This window comes from Peromyscus eremicus, chromosome 19 (assembly GCF_949786415.1).
Source record: "Peromyscus eremicus chromosome 19, PerEre_H2_v1, whole genome shotgun sequence".
Lineage (NCBI taxonomy): Eukaryota > Metazoa > Chordata > Mammalia > Rodentia > Cricetidae > Peromyscus > Peromyscus eremicus.
Window position 1 is genome coordinate 68,082,665 of NC_081435.1, and position 14,786 is coordinate 68,097,450.

The 14,786-nt window shown below is 46.1% G+C and overlaps 1 protein-coding gene across 1 annotated transcript in view; it reads right to left on the bottom strand.

The window, feature by feature from the left end:
- Positions 1-2,776: 2,776 nt before the first annotated feature.
- Positions 2,777-14,786, bottom strand: part of Atp9b (ATPase phospholipid transporting 9B (putative)) — a 220,255-nt gene continuing 208,245 nt past the window's right edge. Inside the window, 5 exon segments of the mRNA XM_059246365.1 lie at positions 2,777-2,923; positions 4,549-4,702; positions 5,440-5,472; positions 7,096-7,299; positions 8,211-8,268. Coding sequence (XP_059102348.1) covers positions 4,566-4,702; positions 5,440-5,472; positions 7,096-7,299; positions 8,211-8,268 — 432 coding nt within the window. The 3' untranslated portion in view covers positions 2,777-2,923; positions 4,549-4,565.

Below are 14,786 nucleotides of genomic sequence, written 5' to 3' on the forward strand. Positions count from 1 at the left end.
CAGAATGTTCGGCTCCCCACCCTCCAAGCCCCAAGAATGTTACTGCAGGGTTCCCGCCAAAGACTCAGGTGTTGAGGTTTGGTTTCCAGGAGATGGTGTGTGGGGAAGTATGCGACCTAGTCAGAGATGGGGCCTAAAGGGAGGGGCTTAGGCCACTAGGGGTGTGCCCAGAAGGAAGGGGACATGGGAGCCCTGGTCCCTTCCTGTACCTCTCAGCTTCCTGTCCATTCCAAGAGTGCAGCTTTGATCCAGCGCACAGTCCCTGATGTGATTCTCTGCTTCTCTGGACTATGGGCTGACACCCAGAAACCATGGACCCAATGAGCCTTTTCACTTTCCTGATTTTCTCAGGTATGTTTTTACACTAACCTGCTCTTCTGTCTCATCATGGAACCAAAGCACAGAGATTTAGTCTCTTTTCTCCTCAGCATGTGGGGGCATGGCACATGGGGTGGGGTGGGGTGGGGGCTCCAGCTGATCTTCAGAGCTGGCTTCTGGGATTATTGCCTCCAGTAGGAACCTTTCTTTGCTGACGTTATTATTATTATTATTATTATTATTATTATTATTATTATTATTATTATATTATTTTGCTTCCTGCTTTGCTATTTCCCCCTAGTTTCCCAGAAATGAAGTCTTGATTTTAGACTTCCCCTCTCATGTAAGCATTTGGACCTATCCATCCCTCAAGCATGGCTCTGACCGTGTCTCTCAAATCTTGACATTTTCATTACGTTGAAAATAGTTTAGAATTTCTCTAGCCAGTCCCTTCTTCCGCCTTCTTATAAACAGGCTGTTTGATTTTTGCTTTGATTTGTGAAACAGGGCCTTGTTATGTCCTCAAATTTACAATCCTCCTGCCTCAGCCTCCTAAGTGTTGGAATCATGCCTCCTTGAATCTGGCTTTGGGCTTCTTTGGGGCTGTCCCCGAGTCAGCACCTGCCACTCTGCGGTGCTTTCTGCAGTGGTTGGGTGCCCGGCTATCGCGATGGGCTGACAGCATCACCGTGGTTTCTCTCCTTCCAGGCTTGCTGTTACCGACAGTGGTACAGATGCCAATCACAGAGGTGAGGAGATGCTTTAGTAGGTAACAACACTTGCTATGTAAGCACGAACTTAGTTCACGTCTGTAACACCTACATACAGATCTAGGTGTGGCTGTTTGCACCTGCGACCCCAGTGCTGTGAGGCAGATGGCGGGATCGTTGGGGCATGCTGGGTACCAGCCTCGCCCCAGGTTAAGGGAAAGATCTGGTCTCAAGGGAGTAAGGCAGGGAATGATAGAGCAGGCCACCTGACGTCCCATTCTGGTCTCCACATATGTATGGGCGTGCATACCTGCTTATACATACATGTACATACACCACACACACTACATGTATGCACAGAGAAAAAGAATCTTAAAAAAATGAAAATAATAAGCTAGCTATGCTTAGGAAGGCAACTGGTCTACTGAGACCAGAGTGTTCTTTCATGTATCCACTTCACCTCAGCAGAATTTCCATCAAATGTTCTCTTTGGCCTAAGGGATATTTTTTATTTTGCAGTCTACTGGGAATGATACTGCCATGGCCACCTGGCTTCATGATACCTCTTGTTAGCACACTGTGGCCGTCCCGTACATTTGCTTTCAGCCCACTGTGTCTCAGTCTAGGATGTAGTGAGTTTTGCTTTTTGTCTAGCTGGGTCAGCTGTCTTTTGACTAAGGCCTCTGGTACACTTATCATGCTTGGAGCTGCCCATGAGAACAGGTTCCCAGGCCTCCCTCAGAGGTAGGGCAGCAATTGGCTTGCTCGGCTACTCTTGAGTCTTTCTACTATAGCCTCTTTGCTGGGCTCTGAGCACCACAGGAAAGAACCAGTGGCCACTTTAACAATGTTATGGTTCTGTGGGAACACAGCGAGGCCCTCTCTGCTTCACAACTGTTAGAAGAAAAAGCATGGTGGTCCTAGGCTGAAATGTTATGTGGCCATCTAAGTTTACCCGCCCACCTGGCCACTCATCACCAGCATCCACCCACCCACCCGTCTATACTCATTTCTTTATCAATACATTATCCAGCTGTCTGCTTCCTCACTTATTCACCAACTGGGCACACCACCCACCCACCCACCCGCCCATCCATCCATCCCCGCCCCCACACTGACCTATCCACTCATTTAACCACTATCTATCGGGCTGCCTACCCATGCACCTTCCCACTTGGCCACAGCTCACTCTTCCCTCTGTTCACCCGCCATGTCTGCCTCCCTGGCCTTTCCTGCGCTACCCTCCACTCCGCTCTACTGCTCTGTACTCTTTCCACTCCATCCTCTGATCCCAATGCTGTCTCCTTCTTGGAGTGAGTGAATCTTTTCATCTTTCCAGGGAGTCTGTCCACTTGCTATCTCTCCAGCCAGCTTGCTTACATCCATTTTTCACGTGTAATAAGCAAGACCATGTCTGTCACATGCCTTTGTGTACTAGAAGAACTTGTGAAAGTTTCCTGCTTTGGTGCTTCCAATGGGGAGTGAGGTCAAGACCAGCGCCCTTAGACAGTGCAGAGGTTCTTTCTTTGCACAAGGCAGAGGAGCAGGCCTGCAGACGCCCTGTGAGGGCTGGAAAGTGCTCACAGCAGGCAAGCCTGTCCAGGAGAATTTCTGGTGCCCACACAGCTCCAGAATTTAAAACTACACTCAACAAGGTTGTCTCAGAAGCCAGCAGGACACCACGCTGCCCCTCAAGGTGGCTCTTTTCCCCTGACACTTGAAGAGCTATTTTGTAGGCCTGAGCTAGATCAGGTCTAATGATCCTTTATTAAACAGTCCTTTTCTTCAATCCGGCCAAGGACCAGTGCTACACAGACCTTCTGAGTCACTGTGTGCCAGGCATCTGCTCAGGGCTTCCTCCCATCGTCGTCTCATTTGACCCGGACAGCGGCACCCTGAGGGGGAGATTATGTTCACTTCATGGATGAGAAACCACATTGGCTTCCCACAGCCTCTAACTAGGATTTCATGCATCTCAACCTCTGAAGACGTAAAGGCTGACTACTTCTGCTCTGTATCCCACTACTGTGTGAAAGCTGCTGAACCCCAGAGGCTCATGGTATATTGTTCTCTGAGGCTGCCCAAAACTCTTTACCACCACGCTGGTTAGTTTCCCGTGTGTGTGTGTGTGTGTGTGTGTGTGTGTGTGTGTGTGTGTGTGTGTGTTCCCAGGTGAGTGAGTGATCTGCAGTCAGTCTACACCCTGACCCAAGCAATATGCCCTCAGCTCATGGCCTCTTGGCATTTCTGTGAATCCGATACCCTTAATTCACGCTGCATCAATGAAGGGGTGGGGACATCATGAAGTCCAGTCAGACATGTTGGTCAATGACCTCTGGGCTCCCTCTTTCAAAAGGGAGAAGAAAACCGCCTGTGAACTGACAACAAACAGTGACACCTTGTGGGGGATGTAAGAAACAGCTTTCCCTGACTGCACTTCTGTTGGGAAAGGGAATGCTTAAGCATCCAGCAGGTTCCTTACTACTAACAAAAGCGGTCAAGTCGAGGCACTGTAGGGACGGGTGAAGCTTTATTTGCAGGCCAAGAGTTTCTCCTCTGAAAAGCAGTGCTCACAGGAGCCTAGGCGGAGGGTCCTGCCCAGACTGTGGCCTGCTAGGGCGACATCCTCAGTACTCCACTCACACAGCTTGTCCTTCCCCAAAGATCGCGGGGTCTTAGGGGCCCGCATTTGAGGGGAAGCCAAGCTGAAGAGCATAAACATATACAAAAAACTAGTGCAAAGGAGACTCCCACAGCCTGCTTTACAGTGTGAAGAGCTGAGGTCACGAGACCCACTGTGTGGCAGAGCTGCACACACACAATGCATGGGGCGAACTCTAACCCAGCATCCCTCCAAGGAACTCCCATCAGCCCTCAGTGCAGCCTTCGACAGAGGATCTGCCCTCACGAGCTCAGACGAGTGCTGAGAGTATGATGACCAGGTGGATAGGGACACCTACTCAGGAAGCAGAGCACTGTGGTGCTGTGAGTGGCACAGGACAGCTGAGTTCTACGTAAACAGTTTGGATATGGTTTCACAGATATAAAAATGTATCAGCTAACAGCAGTGCCTTGAGGAATGGTTTACATTCATAGCTGCAACGGAATTAGGATATCAGAAGTGTCACCACTTGGCCATTGGGCTTGTTATGTGTGGACTGTCCACTGAGAAGCGAAACTGCATCTGAAGAGGAGTGTGCCCGTGGCAGAGGGTGGACGAGCAGGCCCACTGTCTGCTGAGGCACAGTGGCATGTGCAGGCATGGCATCTCCAGTCTGAGCAGGAATGGCTTTCTACAGTACACCATCAAAGAAAGGAGCCGAGTGCTGGGACACTGCAGAAATCAGGCTTCGGATGCTCAGGAACTAAAGCCTGCCCAGCCGTGCTGAAGCAATCACTTCCTTTCAGTAGCTGTTCACGCTGCTTCAGTACAGACACTGGGAGGAAGGCCGGGGAGCTCAGCCCTCAGCCCACCAGCAGTGCCAGTCCCTCATGCTGCCCAGCGCAGGAGTGTCTCTACCTGGCCTCTTGTCATACTCAGGAGGACAGCTTGGAGTAGCTGGGAGGGGACAGCTTTCGCTTCAAGTACTTGAGCACGTAGAGTGGAAGGCAGCTGACCACAGTGATGGCTGACACTTTCCACAAGAAGGTCACAGTTGTGATGAAGGCAACATCTGTAGGAGGAGGTAGAGGAGAGATTGAGAGCCAACTACAGGAGCTTCTAGAACCTAAGATCATACCCCACCCAGACTGAACCCCTCAGCATTCCCAGAGCCATGGGCTCCATCATGGTCATGTACACAGGTCTGCCCTTGACCTTGACTGTCCTGACTGCCCAGCTGTCTGATCTGTACACCTGTTCAATCTGTGCTTCTCTCAACACAGTGAACATTTTTTGGCACTGGGAAGGGATTGTACGTGGCTAACAGGTAGACAACACTTTAGCATGATTTACATAGGACACAGGCTCACTTTGCTGGTAACAAGGTCATCAAAGTCCTCATGGCAACACACATGTGAAAAGTCTCACCTGTGCATAAGAGTCTAGAAACTGCAGAGTCCCCTAGACTGCTGTTAAAGCTGGGATGAGGGTCTGCTCACTAGAGTTACAGACTTACATTAGGGCCTAGGCTCTAGGCCCTACATGCACAGCTGGAGAAAGCCTCTAGCTGGCACTTACAGGCAAGTCTGTTTTAGGAAGGACAGCTGGGCCAGATGCCAGAAAACACCCAGGAGCACACTATGTGGGTAGGTAGCTCAGGGCGGTTTCCCGAGGTCTCAGTGAGGTGAGAAGTGCTGAGTTAGAGGAAAACTGGTTTGTACTGGAACTTTAAAGAATTAGCCTAGTGTGCCCACCAACACTGTTTTCCTAAATGTCTGTACTCTGGAAGGGAATAATAACTTTACCTACCTAAGAAAGCGCCAAAAGATACTCTGCCTATACCTGTGCCAAGAGAAAACATGAATAAAGCAGATGAAGGAAAGCTTGAAAGAGGCTCAGGCATTAAGTGGTTAGTTAGCTACTTACTGGAGAAATGCATTCAAGAGCAGTAGAATGTTAGTGTGAAATGCATGCACTTGGGGTTGGGGTTGTAAACTTTCATTTCATTGCCTGCTGCCACATAATCTTTTAAACAGAACGCAATATAAGTTACGTCACTATAACATGGAAGCAAATGCCCAGACACGTTCCCTGAATCTGTGCTAGTGTCTAAGAGTGTCCACTTCAGAACACTGCCACACCTGACACTCTCATTTGAAAGCCCTTTCTTACAAGTCATAGGCATTTTATATGTATATTTCATGTTTCTCTTAATGTATAGCTAACTCTTTCCACTTCCCATCTGCATCATCCCCTGCCTGGTCTAAAGAGTGATGGCCTACAGCAACTGTATTTACTCACCGTGGCTTTGATCCACGACCTAGAGAGGTTTTGCTACTCATCAGTGTGCAAACTCCACACTCATCACCCCAAAGTCGCAGTGTCTCCATGTTAAGTGCAGGGGCCATAGGTGTGTGACTAACTTGTAAGGACAACTGCTCATGATGGCACTTGTTGCTGCTGTCATGGGTGAACATGGAGAACACAGAGGGACACAGAAAGCTTTCTCCTTTCTGAAGCCTGGAGCCTTTCCTTTCGGATAGGAAGCACACTGCTTGCCTATCAGGCAGCTATAAGAACGCACACCATGGGTACATGGAGCATGCCCAAACCCTCTATTTGAAGCCTGGCAAGTGGGTACCCCACTGGGTGACCTGGCTCCTGCCATTCTCAACCTCTGGCTGGGGAAGAAGAATGACGAAACCTATCAGTGTGTAGCAGAGTGGGCCAGGTGAGGGTGCAGCAGTGTCAAGGGACATGGGAGGTACTGGGAACGTTGAGGACACAGCAGTGTAGATTCACAGATGGACAACTCCTGAGGAAACACAGCACGCTTCACTTAGGACCTTTTTTCTAAGAAAGCTGGGCTCAGAGTGGCCCCATATCCCAAAGTTCACAGATGGACAACTCCTGAGGAAACACAGCACGCTTCACTTAGGACCTTTTTTCTAAGAAAGCTGGGCTCAGAGTGGCCCCATATCCCAAAGTCATCTGGCAAGTCATCGTGAGCTGGGCTAGGGCTAGCATAAGGAATGCATTAGAAGCAACAGGCATTGGACTCCATCTCAGAGAGTGCTGGTGAAGACTCCTCGTCACACAGTGAGGAGCCTAAGGCTACCATGAGGAAACTGGCTGGCTGCTGGGCTGCTGTAACTTCTGCAGACAGCAGAAGGAAGTAGAATACACGTGGCACATGCCCATCCAGACCTCCTCTCTAAAAGCGCCTGCCTTGAGGCAGTCAGTGGCTTCCACCATGAAAACATAAATAGCACAGCTCTTGTAGGTCTTGTAGGGAAAATGATTGGGAACAAACCTAAGTAAGACTGTGAAGGTCTTCACTGCAAGATTTTTATCTTTCCATAAAAACCAGCTTCTGTGTTGTGAAACTTTCTGCTATGGGATTTGTCTATAATATGAGCTACTGAAGAGATAACAACAAAAGGTTAATTTGCTTCAAGCACTTACCAAAATACTCATTTAGAAAAGCAAGTGAGGCAACATAGCAGCCCAGACTGAGGAACTCTGCCACAACCATCAGCCAGTGCCATGTCCTGATAGTCAGAGCTACCATGAGCAGCTCAGTCAGGATGAGTGCTGTGAAGGAGATGGCCACGACATGGACGAACTCCGCCTCGAAGAGCACCAGAGCCCCGTACATGAGGATGCCACCTGGGAGAAGGAGGGTAGAGCAGCCTTTCAGTGCAGCTTCTTTGCTGGCTTGGGAACTGACTGCATAAGCTAGCTAGAGAAGGCAGCACAGGACCAGCTGGCTTACACACGCAACAGGGACCAGGAGCAGAGACACTCTTCGTGAGGACACACAGGCCAGTCCAAATGCTGGAGGTTCATAAACTTTAAAGAGCTGCAGGAAGCCAACTTCCCCTCTGGTTGATTTCATAGTATGTCTTACACAAGATCTCTGATCTGCCAGCCAGTTATGCTCGGGTAATTCGTCCTTCACTGGAGCTCTAGCAGAGGGCAACAGCTTCCAGTTACATAACAGGTATCTATCTCAAAGCCTTATTATTTTCACTATCTCATAGAAAACCATTGTACAGCACAGTATAAAAGTGCTTACTAGAGTTTTCTGATTAGCTGACATACAATAGTTAAAAAGTACCAGTCTGGGGCTCGGGAACGCAGCTAAGTAGGCAGAGCACCGGCTTTGTCTAAAGGAGGTCATGGGCCTGACCCTTAGTACCACACACACTGGGCACATGACACAGACCTGTAATCCCAGCACTTGGAAGGTGGAAATAGAAGGATCAGGAGTTCAAGACCAGTCTCAGCTACAAATGAGTTTGACCGAACCCACTTGGGCTACAAGACACCCTATCTCTAAATTCAAAACCTCCAAAACCAAAAGCTCTCCCTAGAATATCACTGCACATATCCACATGCTGGAATACCAATCTGGCCAATACTTCACTGCTGAAGAAATTAAAACTGTTGAAATTTAATTTGCGGGTGAAAATAGAAAACAGTACTGCCTACACACATACACAGACAGACAGACAGACAGACACACACACACACACACACACACACTTTTGGTCTGGCAAAATCAGGGTCCGTCTTACCTTGGTAAATACTGATCAAAACCCAAATGAGGAAGGTCTTGAAGGAAAGGGATCTCCCCTAGGGTGGACAGTAGAATAGTTAGTTAGGAGAGCAGAGAAGCATGCCTGACTATATATTCCTAAGGGACAGGGGATTGGGTGCTGGGGATGTCTTTCTGTATGCTGTGAATGTGTTGCTCTGACTGACTGATTAAAAAAATGCGGATTGGCCAGTAGCCAGGCAGGAAGTATAGTACAGGTGGGATAAGCAGACAGGAAAATTCTGCTAAGTGGAAGGCTGAGTCAGGAGACACTGCCAGCCGCCGCCACCATGAGAAGCAAGATGTAAGGTACCGGTAAGTCACAAGCCACATGGCAACTTATAGATTAATAAAAATGGGTTAATTGAAGATATAAGAACTAGACAGCAAGAAGCCTGCCACGGCCATACAGTTTATAAGTAATACAAGTCTCTGTGTGTTTACTTGGGTCTGAGCAGCTGCAGGAGCTGGGTGGACACAGGAAAACTTCAACTACAATTGGGAGCATCTCAAGGGCCCTAGGCCCACCCATATGTTGTCCTAACCCTGACAAAGGGTACCTCAGGTGATGCTGTCCCCTGAAGAAGCTGCCTGGGTGGGCATCATGGGTGTGTAGTGAATGCCTGTGGTTGGTTGGGGTCTTATATGCCTTCTCCTCTCATCTGTGGAGTTCTTAAGCCACAGCCATGTCATGTCCTTGGATTCCTAGTAACCCAGAAGTTGGTATCTACATACAAACATTTAACTGAACCACTAGATAAAGATCGTAATGAAAGTATTTTACCTCTATTTTGTTACTTTTTGGAAATAAATATTTACTTCTCAGTTTTCTCTGGACTTCCCCACTCCCAAATAAAAATGGTGAAGGCATTTCAGTTATGACTTGTCCCAACTGAATGAAAATTTCCTTTCAGGAAAATCTTCCACATTAATAAGTCCAGCACAGACAGATGGAATGGTTTCCTGTGTACTCTGCTTTACCATTCAAACTAAGCACAGGCTCCCAGCATAGAATAGAGATGAGATGTTGCTCAGTCACCTCCACTGAATCTCACAGGCTTGGGATACTTCTATACAAAGAAGCATGGTCAAGGGCTCACTGTCCTTACTCTCAGTGCTAAGGTCCCAGAGTAGGATGGGTGTGAGCCGCTCCCTTACGGAGACGCCTGCATGTATAGGTCAAGAATGGGGAGTCTGGCCCTCTCCTTCAGCTCCTACTTGCATGCCTCTGGCATCCTGTGATGTCAGCGAATCAGAGTCCAAAGTTCTGCCTTTAATATATTCCTTTTCCTGGGAGAGAGTTTCTTTAGGAGATGTGGGCATAAGTGCCCACAATGAAAGTCGGACTGTTATGGGGGCCCAGGAGACAATTCTGGGATGCAGATAGCAATCACACACCAAAGCCTAGATCCCACGATGACCTGAAGTATGTTGGGGACTTCTAGTGATGGAAGTGCATGAGTAGGAAGATGTGTGCTGCAGGGCTGGAGAGAGAGCGTGGCAGCTCAGGGAGCTTCATGTCCTTCCAACACAAGGCAGTGCAGAACCACCTGGAGCCCCAGCTCCGGGGGATGTGAACATACCTGGGCCTCTGTGGGCATCTACACACATGAGGTGCACACTCATGCATGCAGGTACATGTACAGACTGTAATTCAAGTTGTACTTTAACTGTAAACAATAAACTTTCATCTAAGCAGTTTCCTTGGTTACAAGTGTCCATCAGTGAAAATGCTGACTGAGCCCTAATCCTTACTACAGATGAGCACAAGAAGAATTCAACCATACTGTAATTTATTAAAGTTAATACTCATTTTAAAAGCAAAGAACTTTAGCAGGTTTCTTTAGCCATAAAGTTCATCTGTAATTAAGCATGTGACTAATTTTACTTCAGGAATGTAAAAGGAAATTTAACTTTAATGTTTTGTATAAGTAAAGAGATTTACTCAATAGCCAGATTTTCTGAAATGCACTGAGACTGAGAGAAAATGATCAATTTAAACGCTGGAAGTTAATGGGGACATTTGTGCCATGTGTCTTGTTAAGGCTGCAAACATATCAGGGTGTTAAGGCCACACATCTAATCTGCATGTATGACTACTGCTGACTCTATACAGGCCACAGATTAATACGTCTCTACATAATAAAATGGGTCTAAAAACCATCACTAAATAGTCAGAGGAAATGTTCCTTGATGCAGATGCTTATAAACAGATCTGTGAGGGAAAGAATCTCATTCTGTGGTACCAATATTTTAGCCATGGAAGCAACTCATTGACTGTGGACTTCAAGCTGCTTATAAAACTGTTCTTCCTGATATGGAATGTCTGCTCCTTTGAATGACAGGCTCAGTCACTCAAGGATCAAAGACCAGGCCACCCAACAGGGGCTCTGTCCATGTGGTAAACATGTGAAGAGCACACAGGCTCTGGACAGACATCTAGAGTCAGCCTTGCCCAGCACACACCTCTTGTTTTATCCTCAGCTTCTGACTAAATTTGCATGCCTCAGTTTCCTTTTCTATGAAATACATGTATCTCAAGCCAAATAAACTATACAACATATAGAAACTATTAATGACAGCACATTAATGGGAGTTACCACTAATATATTTCCAATAAAACATTACACACTTTGATTGCAGATGAACCAAAAACATAATAAAAAAAGAATTCTGCAAAAGGGTTAATCAACCCCAAGATGAGCAAAATCATTAACATGAAAGCATAACGTGCCACTGGGTGTGGAACGCATGTGTGGCTCACAGTGACATGTTTATGACACACACGTGGACTGGAATCATGCTGTGGTTACATGCAGGTTACAGGTGTGCATACTGATGTGCACACAGGACTACACTTGAGCAGACCTGTCCTTTGGGTACCAGCAGAGGATGTTTCTGGCTTCTCAGAAGTGCCAGGACTCCCTCTTTCATTACAGTATTCTCCCAGGCCATCTCAACTAACTTTGCTTCCTACCAGAGCCACAGCAGGTCCATTCTGCAAGTCTGAAGGTTCTGGCGTGCATGGTGAGGTACCCACAACACAACAGCAGATACAGCAGCCCCCATCATGCCACCCCACAGTTCAAGTTTTGTCAACCACTGATCTGTTCTTGCCCTCAGGTTCTGTCATCTCCAGATCTCAGGGGAATGGAATCAAAGTAACTCGGAGTTGAGTTTTGCTTAGCAAAACACAGTTGAGATTCATCTGTGACCCTCATTGTGTGAATGATCTGTTTTCCTTCTCACTTCTGTACAACATCCCGCCACACATTAGTGCCACTGCTGCTGTTTTGTGGTCACTAGAACGCTTATCTCTTCCATGGTCCAGGGAGCTCTTGGCAACTATGACAAAGCCACCATGAACTTCCTGTTGGTGCACATCCTCACCAGCTTGTAGGTTTACGAGTATTGGGAACTCTGGCATTTCTTTTTTTTAAGTCTATTTTCCTTCTCCCAATCCCTACCATAACCCCCTTACTTCCTCTTCAATTGACGGCCTCTTTTTCTTTGAATATATATAAAAATACATTCATTGTATATGTGTGCATCAATACGAAGTACAGACTGCCGAGTCCATTTGGTGTTGCTTGTGTGTGTATAATTTCAGAGCTGATCACTTTCTACTGGATGACCAATTAAAAGCTCATCCTTGGGAGAGACTAATCCTCCCCTCCCAGCAGTTGTTAGCTCCCTGTCGTTCTTAGTTTAGAGGGGGGACCGCATGGGTTTTCCCTTGTTTGGTATTGTTATTGTTCAGGTCTTGTTTAAGCAGTCATATTGTTGAGGTATCGTGAGGTAGCTTCCTTGTCATTTCTAGAAGACAATCTCACAGTGGACTTCCTGGTCTTTACTTTCTCTTCTGAGCTGTCCCTGAGCCTTACGTGCAGGAGTAGTGTTGTGGATGTGTCTGCTGGGGCTGGGGTCTCCATGATCAGCTGATCTCTGATTCTGACCTGTTTAGCTTTCTGTAATGGTCTCCGTGTGCTGCAAAAAGAAGACTCTTTGATTTTGGGTGATAGCCACACTTATTTGTGGGTGCACAGGCCTTAGAATAAAGTTAGGCATTATGATGGAGTAAAGTGGCCGTGACAGGTTGTCCTCCAAGATCCATGACTTCACCAGCCCTGGGTAGTTATTTTAGCCATTCTTAATTGGCATGTACTGCTAGTTGATTGGTCTAAGTTTGTAACTCAGATGAAAAGTAGTGCTGAGCATTCTTCACAGGCTTCCTTGATAACTGTACATCAACTGTGATGTTAGTTTAGATCTTTTGTTCACTCTTTAAACCGTTTTTTTTTTTCTTGCTGCATCTTGAGAGTTCTTTATATATTATGAATAAAAGTCCTTTGTCAGAGTGTAACTTGAACATACTTTCTCCCAGTTCATGGTGTGGCTTCATATTCTCATTTCCCAAACTATATAATTCATAAAACAAAACTTTAAAATTATGATGAAGTCCAATTTATTTTTTCCTTTCTGGATAATGGTTTTGATCTATGTCTAAAAACTCTTTGTCAAGTTATGAATTACTCTGTCCTGTATTTCTTCCAGAAGGGCCTCAGTTTACATGTACACCAATGGTCACTTGAGCGCCTGTGCACATGTGGAGTGGGGGAGTAAAGGTCGAAAGTAAGTACGACCAGCTGTCCCGACAGCATCTTTTGATACTACCCATTCCTCCACTTGAATTCAATGGTCAGAGGTGAAGTGTGGATTCCTCTCCGCTTCCCTGTGTCTGTCCTGTCTACTGCCTTTACTGTTATTTTATAGCAAGTCTTGAAATATCAAAGTGAGCCAATCAACCTTGCTCTTTTCCAAGCTGTTTCACAAAGCCAAGTTTCCCTGCCATTCCATCTAAATTTTAGAACCAGTTTGTCACTAATCACCATTAAGTTCAGTCCCCAAATCAAAAACACCCTTCACATTTTAAAAGTCTTTCAAAGGTGTGTCTTAGTTCCTGGGCATGTGTTTGTATATTTTATCAGAGTTATAGTAAAGTGCTCTGCCTGTTTATACTGCTAAAAAATGGTATTATTTTTGGGTCTAACTGTTGCTAGTATATTAGAATTAGAAATCACATAAAATACTTTTATCTTTTATGAGATTCCAATATAATTATGGTACTTAAAAAAGAAATTAAAATTTTTTTCTTTGTAAACTTCTGTGCCTTTAATTTTTGGTTTTATTCAGCATTACTTTAAAAAATTACACAAGGGCACATAGACACATTTTAAAAGAGAATCATTTTGAGACTATTCTATAGAAAAGAAGAGGCTAGACAGTTGCATGGTTCCTATGAAGGGCCATTTGCAATTACTTAATGGCTATCTTGGCAACTTGTTAAAAAACAAACTAGTTCTGCCATTAGCCAATGATGTAAACCTGTGACCTGTGAGGCAAATTCACAACCAGCCAGGGGTACCTCAGGGTGTGCGCTGTCTCAGCTGACTTCGAACCACCTCACTAGCCCTGTTCTCAGACTCACCAGCTCTCTAAGAATGTGTCCACCCAGGACATGGAGAAACGTGCAGGGCTGGGAGGTACCAGCACGTCAATTCCCTGTGGAGAGTGAGTGAACTCAAGAGAAGCAACGTTAATAGTTCAGAGCATAACTGCGTTCCAAAGAAAGAACAAGAAGTATTTCAGTTACAAATACATTATTTTCTGTATGGAAAGCTGCTGTGGGATATTCTGTATGTTAAATGTGTTGCTCTGATTGGTTAATAAATAAAACACTGATTGGCCAGTAGCCAGGCAGGAAGTATAGGCGGGACAAGGAGAGAGGAGAATTCTGGGAATAGGAAGGCTGAGGCAGAGAGACGTTACCAGCCGCCGCCATGAGAAGATGTTAAGATACCGGTAAGCCATGAGCCACATGGCAATTTATAGATGAATAGAAATGGGTTGATTTAAGATATAAGAATAGTTAGCAAGAAGCCTGCCACAGCCATACAGTTTGTAAGCAATATAAGTGTCTGAGTGATTATTTTATAAGTGGACTGTGGGACTGTGGGGGCTTAGTGGGAGCTGGAGAGAAAAACTTCAGCTACAGAAAGCAAACTGGTATTTTTTGGAAAAGGAAATGTTGCCTTTTCATGTAGTTGACTGATTTACTCCCTCATCCATTCATCAATTACTCAGTGAACAGACAGATAGCAGACATCTCTGTCTCCAAGGCCTAAACCACACCTGGTGACATCTAAGAAGGGGCAGGTATGGCTTGGGCTGTAGAACAGACCAACAGATGTTTAGGTCCACCACTGGCAAATCTGATCACAACAGTAAAGTGGATCTGTAATGCTGGTACTGTTTACACTCTTGACTAGAACGACTGGTTATCAAGTATATGCAGGAAACAGTGTGTGGTGGTTTGAAAGAGAACAGTCCCCAAAGACTCAAATTTGAATGCTTGGTCCCTAGCTGGTAGACCAGTTTTGTGAAGGAGGAGGAGGTGTGGCCTTGTTGGAGGGGATGAAGTGTCACCTGGGGCAGCCTTTGAGATTTCAAAAGCCCATGCCAGGCCCAGACCCTCACTCTCTGCTTCCTACTTGTG